We start from the raw sequence: 20200 nt of genomic DNA, 5'->3' as shown, positions 1-20200 counted from the left end.
CAATCCAAATTTCGTCAGCCTCTTGAGGTTTAAGAGGCGCTGTCTTCACCACACTGTCTGTGTGGGTGGACCATTTCAATTTGTCCGTGATGTGTACGCCGAGGAACTTAAAACTTTCCACCTTCTCCACTGCTGTCCCGTCGATGTGGATAGGGGGGTGCTCCCTCTGCTGTTTCCTGAAGTCCACAATCATCTGCTTTGTTTTGTTTGTGTTGAGTGAGAGTTTGTTTTCCTGACACCACACTCCGGGTGCCCTCACCTCCTCCCTGTAGGAGGTCTCGTCGTTGTTGGTAATCAAGCCCACTACTGTTGTGTTGTCTGCAAACTTGATGATTGAGGTACAGGCATGCATGGCCACACAGTCATGGGTGAACAGGGAGTACAGGAGGGGGCTGAGCACACACCCTTGTGGGGCCCCAGTGTTGAGGATCAGCAAAGTGGAGATGTTGTTTCCTACCTTCACCACCACCATCAGGAAGTCCAGGACCCAATTGCACAGGGAGGGGTTGAGACCCAAGGCCTCAAGCTTAATGATGAGCTTGGAGGATACTATAGTGTTGAATGCTGAGCTGTAGTCAATGAACAGCATTCTTACATAGGTATTCCTCTTGTCCAGATGGGATAGGGAAGTGTGCAGTGTGCAGTGTGATGGCAATTTCATTGTCTGTGGACCTATTGGGGCGGTATGTAAATTGAAGTGGGTCTATGGTGGCAGGTAAGGTGGTGATATGATCCTTGACTAGTCTCTCAAAGCTCTTCATGATGACAGAAGTAAGTTCTACGGGGCGATAGTCATTTAGTTCAGTTACCTTTGCCTTCTTGGGTACAGGAACAATGGTGGCCATCTTTAAGAATGTGAGGACAGCAGACTGGGATAGGGAGAGATTGAATGTGTCCGTAAACACACCAGCTAGCTGGTCTGTGCATGCTCTGAGGGCGCGGCTAGGGATGCCGCCTGGGCCGGTAGCCTTCCCTAGGGTTAACACGTTTAAATGTCTTATTCATGTTGGCCACGGAGAAGGAGAGGGAGGGCCCACAGTCCTTGGTAGCGGGCCACATCTGTGGCACTGTATTATCCTCAAAGCGAACAAAGAAGGTGTTTAGTTTGTCTGGAAGCAAGACGTCGGTGTCCGTGGCTGGTTTTCTTTTTTTAGTCTGTGATTGCCTGTAGACCCTGCCACAAATGTCTTGTGTCTGAGCCATTGAATTGCGACTCCCTTTTGCACCTACACCAACATTTCGCTTGTTTGATTGCCTTGCGGAGGGAATAACTACACTGTTTGTATTCAGCCATATTCCCAGTCATCTTGCCATGGATAAATGCGGTGGTTCACGCTTTCAGTTTTGCGTAAAGGCTGCCATTTATACACGGTTTCTGGTTAGGGTAGGTTTTAATAGTCACAGTGGGGACAACATCTCCAACGCATTTCCTTTTAAACTCACTCACAGAATCAGCGTATAAATCAATATTATTCTCTGAGGCTGCCCGGGACATTTCCCAGTCCGCGTGATCAAAACAATCTTGGATTCCGATTGGTCAGACCAGCGTTGAATATTTCTCGTCATGGGTACATCCTGTTTGAGTTTCTGCCTATAGGACAGGAGGAGCAAAATGGAGACATGGTCAGATTTGCCGAAGGTAGGGCAGGGTAGGGCCTTGCATGCATCGTGGAAGTTAGAGTAGCAGTGATCCAGTGTATTTCCCGCACGAGTGCTACAATAAATATGCTGATAGAATTTAGGTAGCCTTGTTCTCAAATTTGTTAAAATTCCCAGCTACAATAAATGAGGCCTCAGGATACATGGTTTCCAGTTTACATAGAGTCCAGTGAAGTTTCTTGAGGGCCATCATGGTATCGACATGAGGAGGAATATACACGGCTGTGACAATAACCGACAGGAATTCTCGTGGAGGATAATGTGGTTGGCAATTGATTGTGAGGAATTCTAGGTCAGATGAACAAAATTACTTGAGCTCCTATATGTTGTTACGATTACACCATGAGTCATTAATCATGAAGCATGCACCCCCGCCCTTCTTCTTCCCAGAGAGATGTTCATTTCTGTCAGCACGACACATAAGGAATCCCGGTGGCTGTGCCGACTCCGACAACATACCCTGATGTCTCTCTGGAAGGCAACCCTTGCCCTAATTCCGTCTATCTTGTTATCGGAAGCGGTGAGTGGTGTGCACGCCTCCGAAGTCTGACCAGGAGGTCGCTTCGTCTACATCTTCTGCGGCAAAGTTGGACATAATGCTGGTAAGTTGACGTTGCTCTGATATCCAATAGTTCTTCCCGGCTGTATGTAATAACATTGAAGATTTTCTGGGCTAACAATGTAAGAAATAATACAGAAAAAAACAAAATACTGCATAGTTTCCTAAGGACTAGAAGTGAGGCGACCCTCTCTGTCAGTGCCATCTCGCCATCTTGTTAATGGTTTGGAAGATTGATTCTATTTAAAATTCTATTTATAATCACTAACTTGGCTTGTGGAACTTTCCTGTATCCTTACACGAGTATGGCTGCAGCCTACTTAGAGAGGGTACTTCAGGAAGCCTGGCTTTGTTCAATAGCTTTGACAGGCTGCTCAACGTAAAGATAATGTGCTCCTTTCTAGCTAGCCAGATATAGCAAAAATACGGTTGCAGGACAGATCCTTTGGGGTACAATTAAACTAACATTACGCCAGCAGATCCTTAACTGACTCTGGTTGTTGTTTTAACCTAATGCAATTTGGAAAAGCCCCCAAGTTTCCTTAACGACCCATAACATCCCTAAAAACCATACCCTGACAACTGCCTCTAGCCGTTTAGAGGTGAGGACAACATGTTTTTACAACATCGTGACTATCGATCAATCAGGTACTTTCCCAGTTAGCATGGGTGTGTCTTCAGACTTCAGAGCACCATACCAGTAACCAAGCAACATCATCACAGCTCAGCCTCATTGTCCTCTTTTTTTTGAGTCAGATTACAAGTATGAGGCAAGACAGTGCAAGATGCTAAATGCTGAAAAAGAAATCACATGAAGTGTCCTACATTCATGTTTCTGTTTCTGTCCCTTCTTGCTAATTCTTTGAAATGATTAATTTTAGTACGTGTGCTGATGTAGGTTACAAGTTTATGCTTTGCAAGATAGAGTTTATGAGGAATGTGTGTTTATTTTAGATATTGCTTTAAAAAACAATTTCATAGTACCTCATGTTTGCCAATATGATTTAAATGTTTATTATTGCTTGGGGTCTGATATTAACTTTCTCTTTAGGCATACATCAGAAGGGCTCGTCCTTTGAGTTTTTAGCTTTTCCTGTTGATTCCTCACAGAGATCTGGCCATTGTCACACAGGTCTACAACCGATGAATGGCCATTGTGTGAAGAATGGCCATTGTGTGAATTTACATTACGCAAGCATTTCTGATGGATGTTGCACAGTAACAACAAACGATATCAAAAAGCGCAGGTGGCCTGTTTCTTGACTTTGTCACAAGGACTTTGTGTCTGTTGGTTATGGCTTGCATTCAAATGTAAAATTAGAAAGCCGTTTGTATAGACCTACATAACTACATTTCTAAGGTGTTGCACATGATGTAATATGATCCGTTACATTTGTTATGTCACACATTTGATTGATGATGTATATGTTGTCATTACACATGCATGAATGATTCATGAAAAAGTTAACGATAAATATGTGGAATATTGAGTTGTTTTAAAAAAAAAATGTATGATGGGGCCCACTGATCTATGCCTAAATGTTAATTATTGCACCTAGGTACATACCGTACACTCTCCCCAACCACCATATCTGATCGTTAAAGACATCAGGCATGTGTCAGTGATGAGGCTTCACTCACAATGATTCCAACCAGAGTGTGAAAAAATATATGAATTATGCAGGATCACGTCCCAGGTTACTACTTGAATTCCTGGATACATTTGACTGTAGGGGGGTTCTACCTAAACAGGATAGGGATGGAGAATGCATTCCACTGGCTGTAACTGGTTGCTCTTATCAGAAGGCTAAGGTGAACAAGGCTTTCTAATGTAAGAACTGTGTCACAGTGAAAATTAAAATGGGGCTTGGAAGTGAAACAGTGGCATTCCACGCTCTATCCCCTCTGCCAGGGGCCTGAATTTAGGGACTTCCGTTTCAAGCACAGCTCTCCGCTGATTCGCTGCCCAGATCTGTACTTCATTATGTAAAAGTTGTGAGGTTGGGCACAAGGACTTTTATTGTGTACATTGACAGGCAGCCCCTCGCAGTAGCAGTTGTCTGGAATGGGGCACCCAGGCCCTCACCAGCTTCTCTCAGCCATGGTGAAAAAGATGGCCATTTAATGGGAGATGTCTTTGTGATGAGTGTGCCCTTTGACCCTGTAATTGTCTGGTGTTACAGGAAGTACATTCTATCATTATCAAAGGGTCGTTATAGGAATCCCTGATGCTACCATCCCTCCTTTGATGCCTCAGAATAGAATGTTTTTACTATCGTGAAAAGCTTATTTGAGACACAAAATAGCCCTCAATACATTTCCCAGAAAACATAAGGTTTTATTTAGGCATAAGCAGTTTCATTTATGTATTTAGATAAATTATTAAAGTAATGTTGCTACTTTGAGGGTAAATATCAAAGTATTTGCTGGGGCCTTGTGGCATGCTGGCATTCTGTATCCAATATAACGCTTGGCCTGGGTAGCAAGGGGATAAGGGTGATCACTTTTGATCACTCTGGCATAGTAATCAATTGAGGCTGATATGAATTCCAACACAGCAAGACCAGACGAGACACGTTCTTTTCAGACTGAACACATCTGATGTTTCATGCAGCTGTCAGATGTGAATGATGCCCATCAAAGAATAGACCAGACAGACAGCGTATGGACATTTGAAATCATGTGTGTTTAACCTTTTACTGCAGGGTCACACAGTTTTGTTATATTTCAGTCTTCTGTGATGTGTATAAAGTGTTATATTGGGATGCAAACTCAAAATTGAGTACATTTCAACTCTATATTTGACATGGTGCAGGTGTCTTCTTTTTTTGTAATTCCATCACCATGTGTTTGAGGTAGTTGCTAGTCTTAAAAAAACAATAACACTGAAAAAGACCGAAATATAACCAAACTGTTTGACATAGAAACACCAGATTTTCTGCAGGTTTAAAAAAAAAAAAAAAAAAGTTGATTTAATTATGAAATTACAAAAAAGATTAATAACATTCCATCCATAAGCGTCATTTGACTGCAGGAAAGGGGAACTTGTTTGAAATTAAACTTGAATATGAATTGAATGGTGTTAATCCAAATCCATAGTAAGATATCAAGAACATGACCAACAGTAAAGACTGAGGACGTAGCCTATAAATTCACATGACCTGCTATCGACCCCTGCTATCGACCCCTGCTATCTGCATTTTTAACATGATAGCTATGGCATTCCGACAGTAGTCCAAAACTAGCATCACCTTCCTGAGAGACAAGGGGTGTGGGATAAAAGGGGAGGTGGGAAGAGGATGTAAAGGGGTAAGAGGGAAGGGAAGTCAGACATGCAAAGGAAGAGTTCTAGGGGAAAGGAGGGAAGCCATGACCGTCTGTCTAAACAAACAAAAACAGACAAACGGTATGATTAAAAAGGGGTTGAAACGACCAATCTATAAATAAGGATTGTGTTGTTGACAAACGTGTTTTACTAGCCTGAGTTATAATACTCTACACCACCATTCATTTTTCACATCGTAAATTTAAAAACAAAATTACATTAATTATGTGTTTGGGTGTAAGCTTACCTTGGCCTGACATTTTTGATCACCGTGTGGTTCTCTCTCGGACAAGTTGGGAGTTCCCTGTCAAGAGGGGTGACATGGAGGCCCGGCTGGCTTAGCTAGCCTAGCTGGCATGGAGCCTCAAGTGAAGGACACTAACAAAAACTAACATTGCTGCAGGAGCTGTGTTTAATTTCATTTTATTCCGGGACAATGTGGACCAACAAGACTTCCAATGTAGCAGCTGTTTGCTTGCAGAGGACTACAGGGGCAAAGTGCCTACTCTTAGCAAACAGATAGTGAACCTAACCAAGCTACTGGGGAATCATGCCCGCCTGCTTTTCTTTCTCCTCCACACAAGTAGCCGGACGCCACTCTGGCCTGATGGAAGTGTCGCCGCCGTGTCGGCTGTCCACAGCCAACTGTCCGGAACTCTGCAGGGATCCCTCCCAGAAGGCGTCTCCCCCTTCCTTGGAGATTGGAGTGGATGATCCTGGTGGATGTTCCTGTTCTCAATCCTACCAACCAGACATGGAGAAATGTCACTCGCAGTGTAAATTGAAAACATTGTCCTCTTGCAACGGGGGATCTCCTTGGAGATGTTATGTCCGGACCGGAACACTAGAAACAGCTTCGCTGCCCTCGATCCAGAGGCTTCGGCACCTTTTTCCATGCCGGCTTCTGATTCGAGATCGGATGCGGAGGACCCTGCGCCTTCGTCCTCTGTACTGTCTCCCTCTCCGGTACCTCAGGTTCAGATCCTCAGAGATCCCATCCTCATCAGACCGTGAGGCTGTCTGAGTCTCCGGCCTATTTATTATCCACAATGGATACTACAGCTGGCTCGGGTCCATCGGGCCCCACTAGCCTTTGGTCCTCGAGGGTTTTGCAAAACCACGAAAGGCGAAAGAAAGGCCGGACCTCCTCAACCATTGCACCAGCTGTCGTCATCGGCAGTTCTATGGTAGGCAACATCATGGTTCCCGGGGGGAAAACTCTGTGCTATCCTGGATTACTGACATTACAAGGCTGCTTCTGCTTCAATCTACATTAGGGGGGCTAGCTCAGAACTTCTGATAATAGATTGTAAAGACCTGATTCTAGCACTGAAAGATTCCAAAAAGCAACCAATTATTTCAGGCGGGTGTTAAAGGATTCAGCAGGATAACTTTGACACCTTCTGGAAACAGAAGATGATCTAAAGGAATGATGGATTCCATCCGAATCGTCTTGGCTCCTGGACTCGGTCCACGCATTTCAAGGCTGCGTTGAGACAATGACTTATCAATGACCCACGCCCAGCTCAGATAATCCCTACCATTCTGTCGCTGAGTTGTCATAATGCTGCAGCAAATGTACATTATCCCAGGGGCATTGGCAGACATAATAATAAGTAACCTAATTTATGTCCCTCTAACTGCCCTGAATGCCTCTGTTGATCCTACAGCTATTGTATGCAGTAATCATGTGTCAATGACCAGGGTTCATGTTCCCTAGTAGGACGTCCACTGTGTGCAGCTAACCCTACACTATTAGCTAAAACATAAATAACATGAGCATGTCTACTTCTGCTAAGCTTCCAATTAAAGCAATAAAAAAATCAAGCATCCCAGAAAAGTGCTAAAAAAAAGAAATCAATATCTTGCTTATAACAGATGGCATTCATATTCTGAAACTCACTTAGATAATACATTTGATGATACAGTGGTAGCAATAAATGGTTATGGTGGGGGTGTTGCTGTTTATATTCAGAAGAGAGCTAACATTAATAATATGCATGTAAATCTCTCATGGCTCAAAGAGGAGGAGAAATTGACTTCATCACTACTTGTTTTTGTAAGAAGTGTTGACATGCTGAATGCACCGAAATGTCTGTTCAAACTACTAACACACAGCTTGGACACCCATGCATACCCCACAAGACATGCTACCAGAGGTCACTTCACAATCCACAAGTCAAGAACAGACTATGGGAGGTGCATAGTATAGCCATGACTATATGGAACTCATGGTCCTTCTGTAGCTCAGTTGGTAGAGCATGGCACTTGTAACGCCAGGGTAGTGGGTTCGATTCCCGGGACCACCCATACGTAGAATGTATGCACACATGACTGTAAGTCGCTTTGGATAAAAGCGTCTGCTAAATGGCATATATTATTATTATATATTATTCCACATCACGTAACTGATGCAAGCAGTAGAATCAGATTTAAAAAACAGATAAAAATCCACCTTATGGAACAGAGGAGACTGTGAAGAGAAACACACACAGGAACAGACACATGCATTCGCACACAGATGATCGCACACGCACTCGACACACACGTATATTGTGTAATACTGTTGTACGGTGGTGTTATAGATTTTGTATTGTAGATATGTTGTGGTGTAATAATGTTATATGATGTACTGTTTTATTTGTGATGTAAGTGACTTAATGTGTTTGGACCCAAGGAAGACTAGCTAATGGGGATCCCTAAAAAATACAAATACAATGTGTCTTGTTTCCATCCATAAGCAAAAAAATTTCCTTAATTTCCCCTCACCTTTTCACCTAGGAATCGTTCTGGTTTGATGTATGTGTAGATTTGGTAAGTGCAGAGGCCTACTGCACCCATCACACAGTGATGATGTTTGACTCAGGTCTCGTGGTCTGGTGATAACACAGACATGCTATTCACTACTGTACCATGACTGACAAAGATTAACCCTGGTAGGAAGACATGACCTGACAGTAAGCAGCTAGGCAGCTGATTTTCCATATTCCACCAAATGACCCAAAAACATATGTAACAACCAGTATATCTGCGAAGCATCTAACAAAAACATAGCTAGACCTTAGAGTAGGCTCCCTAAAATTATAAATAATTTAAATCTTTCATTATGGTCAATTATAAACTGGGAGGTTCAAGCCCTGAATGCAGATTGGCTGATATCAGACTGTATACCACGGATATGAAAAACATTTATTTTTACTGCTCTAATTACATTGGCAAACCGTTCATAATAGCAATAAGGCACCTCAGGGGTTTGTGGTATATGGCCAATATACCATGACCAAGGGCTGTAATCCAGGCACTCCGCGTTGCATCTTGCCTAAGAACCACCCTTAGCAGTAGTATATTGGCCATATACCACAAACCCCTGAGGTGCCTTATTGCTTAAATATATAATCGCATCAGTGCAATGCTTTTCACAATTGAAGTTATCTGAATAAATAGTCTAATATAGTTTTGATCAACAAAAAAAAAGTAAGCTATAAAACAGATTAGAAAAGTGGTCTCTTTGAGCCCATTTTCATATTTTTCATAGCCAGTTACAGATTGCATTCCACAAGAGTCACACATTCTTAAAATTATAGTCTCTGGGTATTCAGTCAAAACAAAATAATGAATCATATATAGTAATAGTGAGGGCATGCATGCAGCATAAAAAAAAGAGCTTACCTTTTTTGTTAATATGCATAGGCTAAATGACACAATCGTATAACCATCTTTCAAGACAGAAATCGCTGTATAGGGGACCAATTCATTCCACTTATTCTGTTCACTTACTACTATTATTTATATGATGACAAATAAATAACTATTTTAAACGCATTAGACATGCACATGTGTTCTGATGTAATGCGCAAAGATTTCCAGTTACGTGTATTAATTCGTTATTGTAACTAGTCTACATACATTGGATCGGTAGGTAGCCTGAGTGGTTAGAGTAACTGAGAAGTTGCAGGATCGAATCCCTGAGCTGACAAGGTAAAAAAAAATCTGTTCCCTGATAGGCCGTCATTGTAAATAAGAATTTGTTTTTAACTGACTTGCCTAGTTAAATAAAGGTTTAAAAAACGTTTCATTCCTTACAGTATAATTGAACTATAACTGACAGTAGAAAACAGATATGCTTTTAACATCCCATGCAGCTAAATAAAAAATGTGTGATAATAAGATATAATTTGCATTTCAACTTACATAAACGATTGACCAGAAAAATGTCAGAACAAGGTAGCAACATGACATGTTTGAAGTTTGCTGGGTCTACGCAGCCTTATTCAGAGCGGGGCAGAGTAGCGCTCCATCAAGTAGCCAGCCTTCAGTAGCCAAGCAACCCCGCAAAGTTTCCAATGTACAGTACAGTACAGTCACAAAACGATACACCGCTGAAAACCGCATCCTATGCAGAGTTTCCAAGAAGTTAGATCTGCATTAGGTCACATACCTTTCCAGGTCAGAGAAAGCAGGGAAAGTCCCACGAACGTGGAAGCGTTCATTCGTAAAGCCATGTTGTCTCTTCTGCCCAGTGTCGTCCTGAGAGTGAGTGTGAAGACTGGCCGATCCTGGCAAACGGCAAGACAGACACACGGTGTTAGAGAGGCAAGAGATGTAGGGCAGATAGGGTTGACAGCGACTGTGCTGTTGGTAGGAGGAACTTATAGGGGAAGGGAGCTCAATACAGTAAGTTGCCTAATCTTTATGAACAGATAGCCTAAATGATAACATGGATTGGTACAAGGGTTCCTCAAATGTCTAGAATGGAATAGGATATAATGGAAAATATAGCAGTGAGAAGCAATTAACGGGGTTCAGAGGATGACAGAAAGGACACAAGATCTGTTGGACAACAAAGCAAGCGCTCAACATGTAGGAACTATCTTATTTTATGTGCAACCAGTGAAAACATTAGCATTTGCGTCCACAACGATGATCCAAGAGAAGTTTAGTCTAGTGCTGTAGGTTGGTTATCTTTGAATGCAGGTATTCATTATTAAAGTCATTACTTAATGTATTGAGTTTCAGTGTTGGGGAAGCTACTCTGAAGATCTAGTTTACCAAGATACCAATTACGTCACACTGGAAGAAGTTAAGCTACACTAAAGCGACCCTTAAGAAAAATATAGTTCACTTAACTAAAGTTAGATTGAAAAAGTACTTACACTACATCCAAACTACATCAATTATCATATCTAAATCTGAAATGTCATAGACTACAAATTGCAAGACCAGATCACTCTGAAGTAAGAGTCTGGTGGTGCAGACATGTAAGGTTGCAGTGACTTCCTATTCACACAGCTTCTAAGAACATATACACACAGAAAAAAGGGTAGTAGGAGAACCCTTTTTGGTTCCAGGTAGAACCATTCTAGGTTCTAGATAGAGTGTATATATGGTTTACATATGGTTAACATTTACAAAATGTCATGGCCCCATGTCCATCTGTTCAATTCTTGAAGCCCTGGTGTGATATAGTGCCACCTAGTGGTGTAGCATGACTGTATATTAATGCAGCAACTAATCATTCTCAAATTCATCCATGGCTAATTTATTGAGTCTATATACCAAATCTGGAGTCAATCTGACTTATGGTTCATGAGAAGAAGATGTTCTTATGTATTTTTAGCACATGTGCTTAACGTGGACCTATAGGTACTGTGCAACCATATTGAATGCAACAACAATGTTTTCTCAAAACCATTAAAGACTGATGTAATGAGTCTAAATACAAAATCTGGAGTGGATCTGAAGTATGGTTCATGAGGAGAAGATGATTGCAGATGATTTTGAGCATTAACGTTACATATGCAAAGAATGAGTTGTTAATAGATCCTTGTTTTCTGAGATATCAATACCTAATTCAATGCGGTTCATTTTTAGGGACATCTATGATAGCGATGACCATTTTCATATTGACCAGCTGTTGTGGACTGTGTTTACAGTGGTTTTAAAGGACACGTAAAAGCAGATTTGTTTAATTTGTCAATAACTCAGCCATCTTTTGGGTAGTTAAGACATGCACCATGGGCTTACATGCCAAATGTGGTGTCATTTGGTCCTATGGTTCAAGATAAGAAGATTCGTAAAGTATCTGAGCATATTTTAGCATATTAGCATATGTGCTAATATGCATCTACTGGTGGCCATCTTTGAATGCATCAACATTATTTTCTCATACTCTTCATGGACTATTGTGATTATTCCAAAGACCCAATTTGGAGTGAATCTGACTTTTATAATTATTTTTAATAGCTCTACATAGTCAAAAAAAGGTAATTGTTAAATAGTTTCCTTATTTTTTAAAGATTTTAGTGGCAAATGTAATATGGTTCATCATGGTAATGTCTTTGATGACCCTAAAAGGTTTCAAGTTGATAGGCCATTGTGGAGTGTATTTACAAAAGATTTAAATGGACACGTACAATATGATTTCCTTATTTATCAATAACTCAGCCATCTCTTAACCAATCCATTAGCTTTTTTCAAACTAAGTTAATCATTTAAAGTCTAAGACGTTTGGAGAAGGTGGGGGGGTGCTAAGCTGATCACTGAAAATGTTTTATGGTGGTCATAATATGGATCATTTAGCTGTTTGATTTAGAATTGTAGTACCCCTTTAAGTATCAAAACAATTATTTGGGTTAGGCACAGAATTACCTTCATACTTCCATTAGTTTTTTAAACCTATACCGGTTACCTTCAGATGAATCCTGTGACACTTGTGGGGGTCATAGAGAGAACGTGTTCGGGAGAACATCCCCTTTCCACAGTGGGGTCCCATTCATTTTTAGCCCAAACGGTTCGGAAGCTACCAAACAGAAGTTGGCACACCATCGTGTTTGTGAGAGTCTCCCCTTTCCATAGAGTGGTCATGATAGTTTTTATAGGTCAAACCGTTCGGACGCTACAGACCTGAGAAGAGCGATTTTCGGGATTGTCTCGTGGTCTGGCAAACATCGCTCTAGCTCTGTGACTTTTCACTGCAGATTCGGAAGTGCGACACTGGTGGATGCCAAATATCTCTAGCTTAAGCCTACAGATATAGATTGGGATTTTATGTAACACGACTCTCGGGAGTTAAGAAGTGTAATTTTGTGTTATCTGGACTTATGGTTCATGGGAAATATGTTTTTCAAAGGTTTACCAACATTTCCAAGGTGGAGGAAAATCTATCCTGACGAACTTTTGTTCAGCATGGGGAAAGACACCTACATATAAAGTTTCAATTCTCTAGGTCAAACGGGGCAACGGATATAAGGATTTCAGTGAGACTGCTTATAACAGTGCCCACTATGGGCCAATCGTTACCATTCTTTTTTAACAAGTCACTCATGGCCTTAATTTCTGTATGCCAAATTAGAAAAAAATGTTACCAATCTATGTAGTTGTACATTGAATAGTATCCATTGTAGGGTAAGCATAGCCACATGGACATGGTATGTGCTTTATGAAAAGCATGACATAAATCTTAGAAAGCTCAGAGAAGACAATCACCAATGGAGTTATTTATTTCATCTGCATATTTCAGCTTGGCCAACAGCTGTTGGGTCGTGGGGCCCGAGGGGCCTACAGGGGCCCCTGCAGTCATGGCTGTCCTATCAGATCTCAGGTCCGTGATGAATACTTCCTTGGTGACCACAGTACTGACCAGTGAGCACAGACTTATAAAACAGATAAATGGTGGGAAAAACCATTGTGAAAGATATGATCGGACTGGGGATCCCTTAAAATGTAATTATGCTGAAATAATTACAACCTGTTCTCTTGCCGGATTCTTAACGCAGACATGGCGTGGAATTACATTTCAGTTAGTTCCCGAGCATTCCCGAGCATTCCATTGCTTGACTAAGAGCTGTTCCAATTGATAAATCAAGGCCTATTAGAAAACTTAGATTGCTCTGCTGATTCCTCTGCCCATAAACTGTGCTTTATCTGTGATTTTGGAAACCCAAGCCTCAGTACATTTGCCGCATGATGAAGAACTTGAGGGCTCAAGAAGAAGAAACTACTACTCTTTGCTGAAAGCAAACATCCGGTACATGTAGACAGAGGTCTTTTTAGGGAGTCCAAAAACAGGCTAACTTTTCGCAGTGATTACAGCTGTGATTATTTCTGTGTACGTCTCTAAGAACTTTGCAAACCTGGATTGTACAATATTGGCACATAATAATTTTTTAATTCTTGAAGCTCTGTCAAGTTGGTTGTTGATCATTGCAAGACAGTCATTTTCAAGTCTTGCCATAGATTTTAAAGACGATATAAGTCAAAACTGTAACTAGGCCACTCAAGAACATTCAATGTTGTCTTGGTAAGCAAACACCAGCTTATATTTGGCCTTGTGTTTTAGGTTATTGTCCTGCTGAGGTGAATTTGAATTTGTCTCCCAGTGTCTGTTGGAAAGCAGACTGAACCAGGTTTTCCTCTAGTATTTTGCCTGTGCTTAGCTCTATTCTGTTTCCTTTTATCCTAAAAAAAAACTCTCTGGTCCTTGCCGATGAAAAGCATACCCATAACATGATGCAGACACCACCATGTTTGAAAATATGAAGACGGGTACTCGGTGATGTTTGGTATTGGATTTGCCCCAAGCATTTGTATTCAGGATTTTGTTTGTACAGTTTTTCTTTTTTTGCCTTATTGCAAACAGGATGCATATTTTGGAATATTTGTATTCTGTACAGGCTTCCTTCTTTTCACTGTCATTTAGATTAGTATTGTGGAGTAACTACAATGTTGTTGATCCATCTTAATGTCTCTTATCACAGCCATTAAACTCTAACTGTTTAAACACTATAATTGCACACAGAGTGAGTCCATGCAACTTACTATGTGACTTGTTAAGCACATTTTTACTCCCAAAAATATTAAGGCTTGCCATAAGAACAGGGTTGAATACTTATTGACTCAAAACATTTCAGATTTTAATTTTGGATTAATTGACTTTAAAGTTCATTTGTTAATTTGACTTTAAAAAATATATATATTTAACCTTTATTTAACTACGCAAGTCAGTTAAGAACAATTCTTATTTACATTATGGGGTATTGTGTATAGTCAGTGACACAAAATCTAAATTTAATCCATTTTAAATTCAGGCTGTAACAAAACAGAATGTGGAAAAAGTCAAGGGGTGTGAATACTTTCTGAATGTACTCTATGTGTGGTCAAGAAAGAATATTAGTGGGCAAGACAAAATATTTAAGCGCTTTAAACAGGGTATGGTGGTAGGTGCCAGGCGCACCGGTTTGAGTGTGTCAAGAACTGTAATGCTGCTGGGGTTTTCATGCTCAACAGTTTCCGGTGTGTATCAAGAATGGTCCACCAGCCAAAGGACATACAGACAACTTAACACAATTGTGGGAAGCATTGGAGTCAGCATGGGCCAGCATCCCTATGCAACACTGTTGACACCTTGTAGAGTCTATTTCCCTCTGAGGGCAAAAGGGGGTGCAACTATTAGGAATGTCTTCCTAATGTTTGTATACTGCGTGTATAGGAATTATATATTATAATGAGATATATAATGAGTACATTATAAAAATTAAATTGGGATATGATATACAGTATTATGATGAACTATTACAATTAAAATATTTCATCATTAGTTTGGATACGTTTATTGCTTTATTTCAAGCCTGTGTTTGTTAAGATATGTACTTTATTTATTTATGTTGTGGTGACCTAATGGAGGCCGTGGGAGGGGCCTCTGTGGAGTTATCTGCACTTTGCCAATCCCACCCCTGATCAGACTACTGTGAACTTAAAAGCCTTTGTAGTGAGGTAAATGCAAGGGGCATCAATAATGATACCATGATTAAAGATGGAAGAGATGCTTGTGCTTCCTTCGAGACAAAAGCTTTTAGTCTTTCATCGTTGCTTCCCATTACAGTGCATTCGGAACGTATTCAGTCTTTTTTAAAACTTTTTCTAAATTTGGTTTTATTCTACAATTTATTAAAGACATTTTTTCCCTCATCAATCTACACACAATGACAAAGCAAAAACTGTTTTTTAGATTTTTTTGCAAATTTAGTAAAAATAAAAACTGAAATATCTCATTTACATAACTATTCAGACCCTTTACTTAGTACATTGTTGAAGCACCTTTGGCAGCGATTACAGCCTCGAGTCTTCTTGGGTATGACGCTACAAGCTTGGCACACCTGTATTTGGCGAGTTTCTCCCATTCTTCTCTGCATATCCTCTCAAGCTCTGTCAGGTTGGATGTGGAGCGTCGATGCACAGCTATTTTCAGGTCTCTCCAGAGATGTTAGATTGGGTTCAAGTCAGGGCTCTGGCTGGGACACGCAAGGGCATTCAGAGACTTGTCCCGAAGCCACTCCTGCATTGTCTTGGCTGTGTGCTTAGGGTCATTGTCCTATTGGAAGGTGAACCTTCGCCTCAGTCTGAGGTCCTGAGCACTCTGGAGCAAGTTTTCATCAAGGATCTCTCTGTACTTTGCTCTGTTCATCTTTCCCTCGATTGTGACGAGTCTCCCAGTCCCTGCTGCTGAAAAACATCCCCACAGCATAATGTTGCCACCTACATGCTTCGGCCTGATTGCTGGAGTGATGCAGAAATGGTTGTCCTTCTGGAAGGTTTTCCCATCTTCACAGAGGAACCCTGGAGCTCTGTCAGATCGGCCATCAGGTTGTTGGTCACAACCCTGACCAAGGCCCTTGTCCCCCGATTGCTCAGTTTGGCTGGGCGGCCAGCTCTAGGAAGAGTCTTTTTGGTTCCAAACTTCTTCCATTTAAGAATGATGGAGGCCACTGTGTTCTTGGGGACCTTCAATGCTGCAGAAATATGTTGGTACCCTTCCCCAGATCTGTGCCTTGACACAATCCTGTCTCGGCGCTCTAGGGACAATTGCTTCAACCTCTTGGCTGGGTTTTTGCACTGACATGCAACTTCACCAGGGAGACCTTATATAGACAGGTGTGTGCCTTTCCAAATAATGTCCAATCAATTAAATTTACCCTAGATGGACTCCAATCAAGTTGTTGAAACATCTCAAGGATGACCAATCGACCAATCGAAATAGGATGCACATGAGCTCAATTTTGAGTCTCATAGCAAAGGGTCTGCATACTTACTTAAATAAGGTATTTCTGTTTTTTTATTTGTAATAAATTAGCTAAAATACTTTTTCTTTTAACGTTTTGGTTTATCGTTGTGGCATATTGAGAATAGATTGATGGGGAATTTTTTTTACGAATCAATTTTAGAATACGACTGTTAACGTACCAAAATGTGTAAATGTGTAAAATGTGTAAAATGCGCTGTTTCTGCTGTGTAGTGTTGTGCAGTCCTGTGCAGTGCTGTGTAGTCCTGTGCAGGGCCGGTGTGTTGCCATCTGGGGGCTCAAACTTTCTAAACCCGTAACGAATATCATTCAACAAACCGGACATCTCCCCCCCCTATGTTTCGGGAAAAAAATCTGGTCAACGCAGATTAAGGACCACAACTGCCTCCTTCTTCTCTTCTTCCTCATCCTCCACCCTCAATCTGCAGGTAATCCATTTCATCTGGTTCAGTAAAAGCTCCAATCCACGACACTCACCCCCAGAGTACTCCTAGGGAGGGATATGAGAAATGCCTATCACACACAATACATCCATATGCTTGACATTATTTGAAAAGGCTTCAAGGCAACATATTTCTTCATGTTGCAGGTGAAACTTTGATTTAGATTCTCTAGATGATCTTGGTTCAGTTTTTGTGTGTGAAAATGTATGCTTTACTTTAGGACTACTAGTGCTGTAACCTTTGGTAAGACAGAGGCCAACCGTGTGGTGGCTGGTGTGTGGATGAACTTTAGAAGTCAAACAGGGAAATTATGACACCTCTGGATGAAAGGCAGATGTAAACAAAGAGGTTGTTGATGCTTCCACTTCCTGTATGGCCTAGCATGGGCCCCTGTTTCCAAAACAATCTCATTGTTCAACCTAACCACTCAAGGCCAGTGAAATATAACACAGAATAATTCACTCAGTTTAGGCAAATTAACAATTGTAATGTCAACAGAATGTATCATATTACACTTTTCTGTTATGAAGATAATGACCAATGTGAAGGAAATATTTTTTGTATCCACAATGTAATGTATTGCAACAACAGCCATGAATACAGGAAATGGGGGGATGTGAAAATGTTTTTTATATTTTGTCAAACTCAGCTTGTATATTGTTAAAAACATTGGTGCATCCCCAGAGGGTCACTTATTATGAATAGGATCACTTATTCTGCTACTACAGAGTGAAGCAACGGTGAACCAGGCCTTGCCTCTTTGGCATTCACATGATAGAATTCCAATGTGCAGTATTCTTGTGAGACAAAGGTATTGATCTAAATACAGTAGAGCTGTATGGTCAATGGACATTCTGGTAGTAGTGGGTAGTAGTGAGGTAGTAGTGAGGTGAGAGGACACAGCTGTCAGTAATTGGATTAGCTTGGGAATTCGTTCCTACAATTCTTTCAGCCCGGCACAGACTACTCTAGCAGTGGTATGTAGGCTATAGCAGGTGAGGTTTCACAATCAGCGGGTGGATGGACAATTCTCATCATATCATTGTGTCACATGAGGAAGGGTGGAGTTTATAGCTGACGTGTAGAGGAGAGGAAATGGAAAGACAATCCAGTCGTTTCCGCCAATCACTCATGTTTTACAACTAGGTCATGTAACATATGTTTACTGTATGTTAGAGCCTTCCTGAAATACCTGGAAGACAAGACGCTTATATTGAAACGATATGTCATAGCATAGTCATTTTCTTTTTTGGAGCAGCAGGTAGCCTAGTGGTTCGAGTGTTGGGCCAGTAACCGAAAGGTTACGAGATCAAATCCCTGAGCTGACAAGGTCTGTTGTTTCTGCCCATTGAACAAGGCAGTTAGCCCCACTGTTCCTAGGCCGTCATTGTAAATATAATTTGTTCTTAACTGACTTGGCCAGTTAAATAAAGGTTCAATAAAAATGAAATGCCTGTAATTTACTATATCACAGCAACTTTGTCCTTAACAGCATTCGTCATGACTTTGATGTTGTGGGTTTTGGAACGGTAGAAGTCTTACTGCCACTTTGTTATGATAGGTTGTGTCAGCTCTATTCTTCCGAGGTTATTGATAGTAAGTGGGTTTATACTTCAATTGTAGCTGTCATCAGCTCTTCCCTTGACCATGAATGATGTAAATTTGCAAATTATACAAGTCAAATATTTAGTGCTTTGTATTTGCGATGTACACTATAAACAGAGAAGCTGCCGATGTCAACTTTTTTTTTTACAAAGTCCTATCAGGATTCATCTTTAGAATGTGCGCTCTTTACCTGTAATGATATACAATCCTAGGCCGAGGGTTTGGGAAGATTGGGAGCATTTAGTTTGGGAAATAAAATAGACTGTAACTGAGACAACACAAATAAAGTGCCTGGATGGCTCTCCTCCGTGCAGTTCCCAGGGACTGCAAAGACCCTAGAAGACCCAAGAGAGTAAGCTTTTAATTTGGCTGACATATAGGGACAGAAAGTCAGGACATTCTGGAATTTTATGAGGGGACACAGAAGACCCTGCGTGGGGTGTTCCAAACAAACGTCCTACTTTTATTCAAAACTGACATCTCTGCTTGTGAAATCAGGATCATCACAACTTCAGATCTGCATGTCGTATTTATTTGAGCATTTTAGGTGATGTTTTGGAAGTGCTTCATTGATGGTTGTCTTTGTGTCCCTTTACATTAAACTTTATACCCATGAGAATCTTAATCTGCGTCCGTTGGGAATAAACACACTTACATTTTGTCCATGAATCCGGTTGCCCTGGCATTTCCCCTTTGACGTATTCTCTAGACTAGCACCCTTAGCACATACCCCTAGTGTACCCTGGTCCCTGCACGAGTGTAATTGATGACTGGACACTGTTCTTGTTTGTTATGGCGCTCGCTCTCTGTGGTGGAAAGAGATAGCTTAAGTTTTAAGGAGAGCCTAGAGGAAGGAAAGAGGAAAATAAGTAATTCTTTCCAGGCCAGACCCAAGAGCAAGTTGTTTTGGGGTTGTCTGTTCGAATGAGAGAGGGCCATTGTCCAATGTGCACAAGGGTGGGAGCACGGAGTGTGTGCAGGGGGCAAGAGGGCTTGGGGGAAGAGTGGGAGAGATATTTGGAGTCCTGTTTCTACTCAACTCCATCACAATAACGTGAACTGTGACAAAGGGACACTTTGATAAGAGACGCAAGCTTTTGCAAATCCCTGTCTCCATGGTGATTACTGGTAATTAGAGGCTATTAATCATTACACGTCCCACAGACAGTGTTTCAGGGCATGTCCAATCCTACCCCACACCATGAAGAGTGAGTCCATCCATTCTAACTGAGTTCTAGCTCAGTTTATCACATCTGTGATGTCTATTTTTGCAATGTCATAGGTGTATTTACAAGAAAATGTGCAAATCTCTGAACTCATTCCTAAAACGTTTTTTAAATGAATCATAACATTGAGCATGGCTTTCTAACATTAGAAATGAAATTGAGCAAACAAGTGACGACCATGTCAACCAAGTAAAGCCATCCCAATGGTCCTGGGAAGGGAAACTTTCACAGACCAAGAATGTACTCCTGGGGAATTTCCACGTTCAACAGTAGTTTTATTTTTTTTCTGATATTTCTCAGTGCCTC

General features: G+C 41.1%; 1 protein-coding gene and 1 long non-coding RNA gene across 6 annotated transcripts in view; one reads left to right on the top strand and one right to left on the bottom strand.

The window, feature by feature from the left end:
• The window catches only part of LOC118386307 (uncharacterized), a 53929-nt gene extending 49947 nt beyond the window's left edge, over positions 1-3982 (top strand). Inside the window, exons 2-3 of the long non-coding RNA XR_004826193.2 lie at positions 2050-2261; positions 3270-3982. This is a non-coding gene — a long non-coding RNA (uncharacterized LOC118386307). The remainder of the gene's footprint in view (positions 1-2049; positions 2262-3269) is intronic.
• Positions 1-10177, bottom strand: part of LOC118386287 (cell surface glycoprotein MUC18-like) — a 65894-nt gene extending 55717 nt beyond the window's left edge. For 3 of the 5 annotated variants that reach the window (XM_035773922.2, XM_035773946.2, XM_035773954.2), the window contains exon 1: positions 9982-10176. In XM_035773922.2, the coding sequence (XP_035629815.1) occupies positions 9982-10045 (64 nt within the window). In that variant the 5' untranslated portion in view covers positions 10046-10176. Of the gene's footprint in view, positions 1-9981 lie in introns of all 5 variants that reach the window. The other 2 variants (XM_035773931.2, XM_035773941.2) reach the window with 2 other exon arrangements.
• Between the last annotated feature and the right edge of the window lie 10023 nt (positions 10178-20200).

The sequence above is a fragment of the Oncorhynchus keta genome, chromosome 1, assembly GCF_023373465.1.
Source record: "Oncorhynchus keta strain PuntledgeMale-10-30-2019 chromosome 1, Oket_V2, whole genome shotgun sequence".
NCBI classification, from domain to species: domain Eukaryota; kingdom Metazoa; phylum Chordata; class Actinopteri; order Salmoniformes; family Salmonidae; genus Oncorhynchus; species Oncorhynchus keta.
This window is presented reverse-complemented; position numbering and strand designations above follow the sequence as displayed.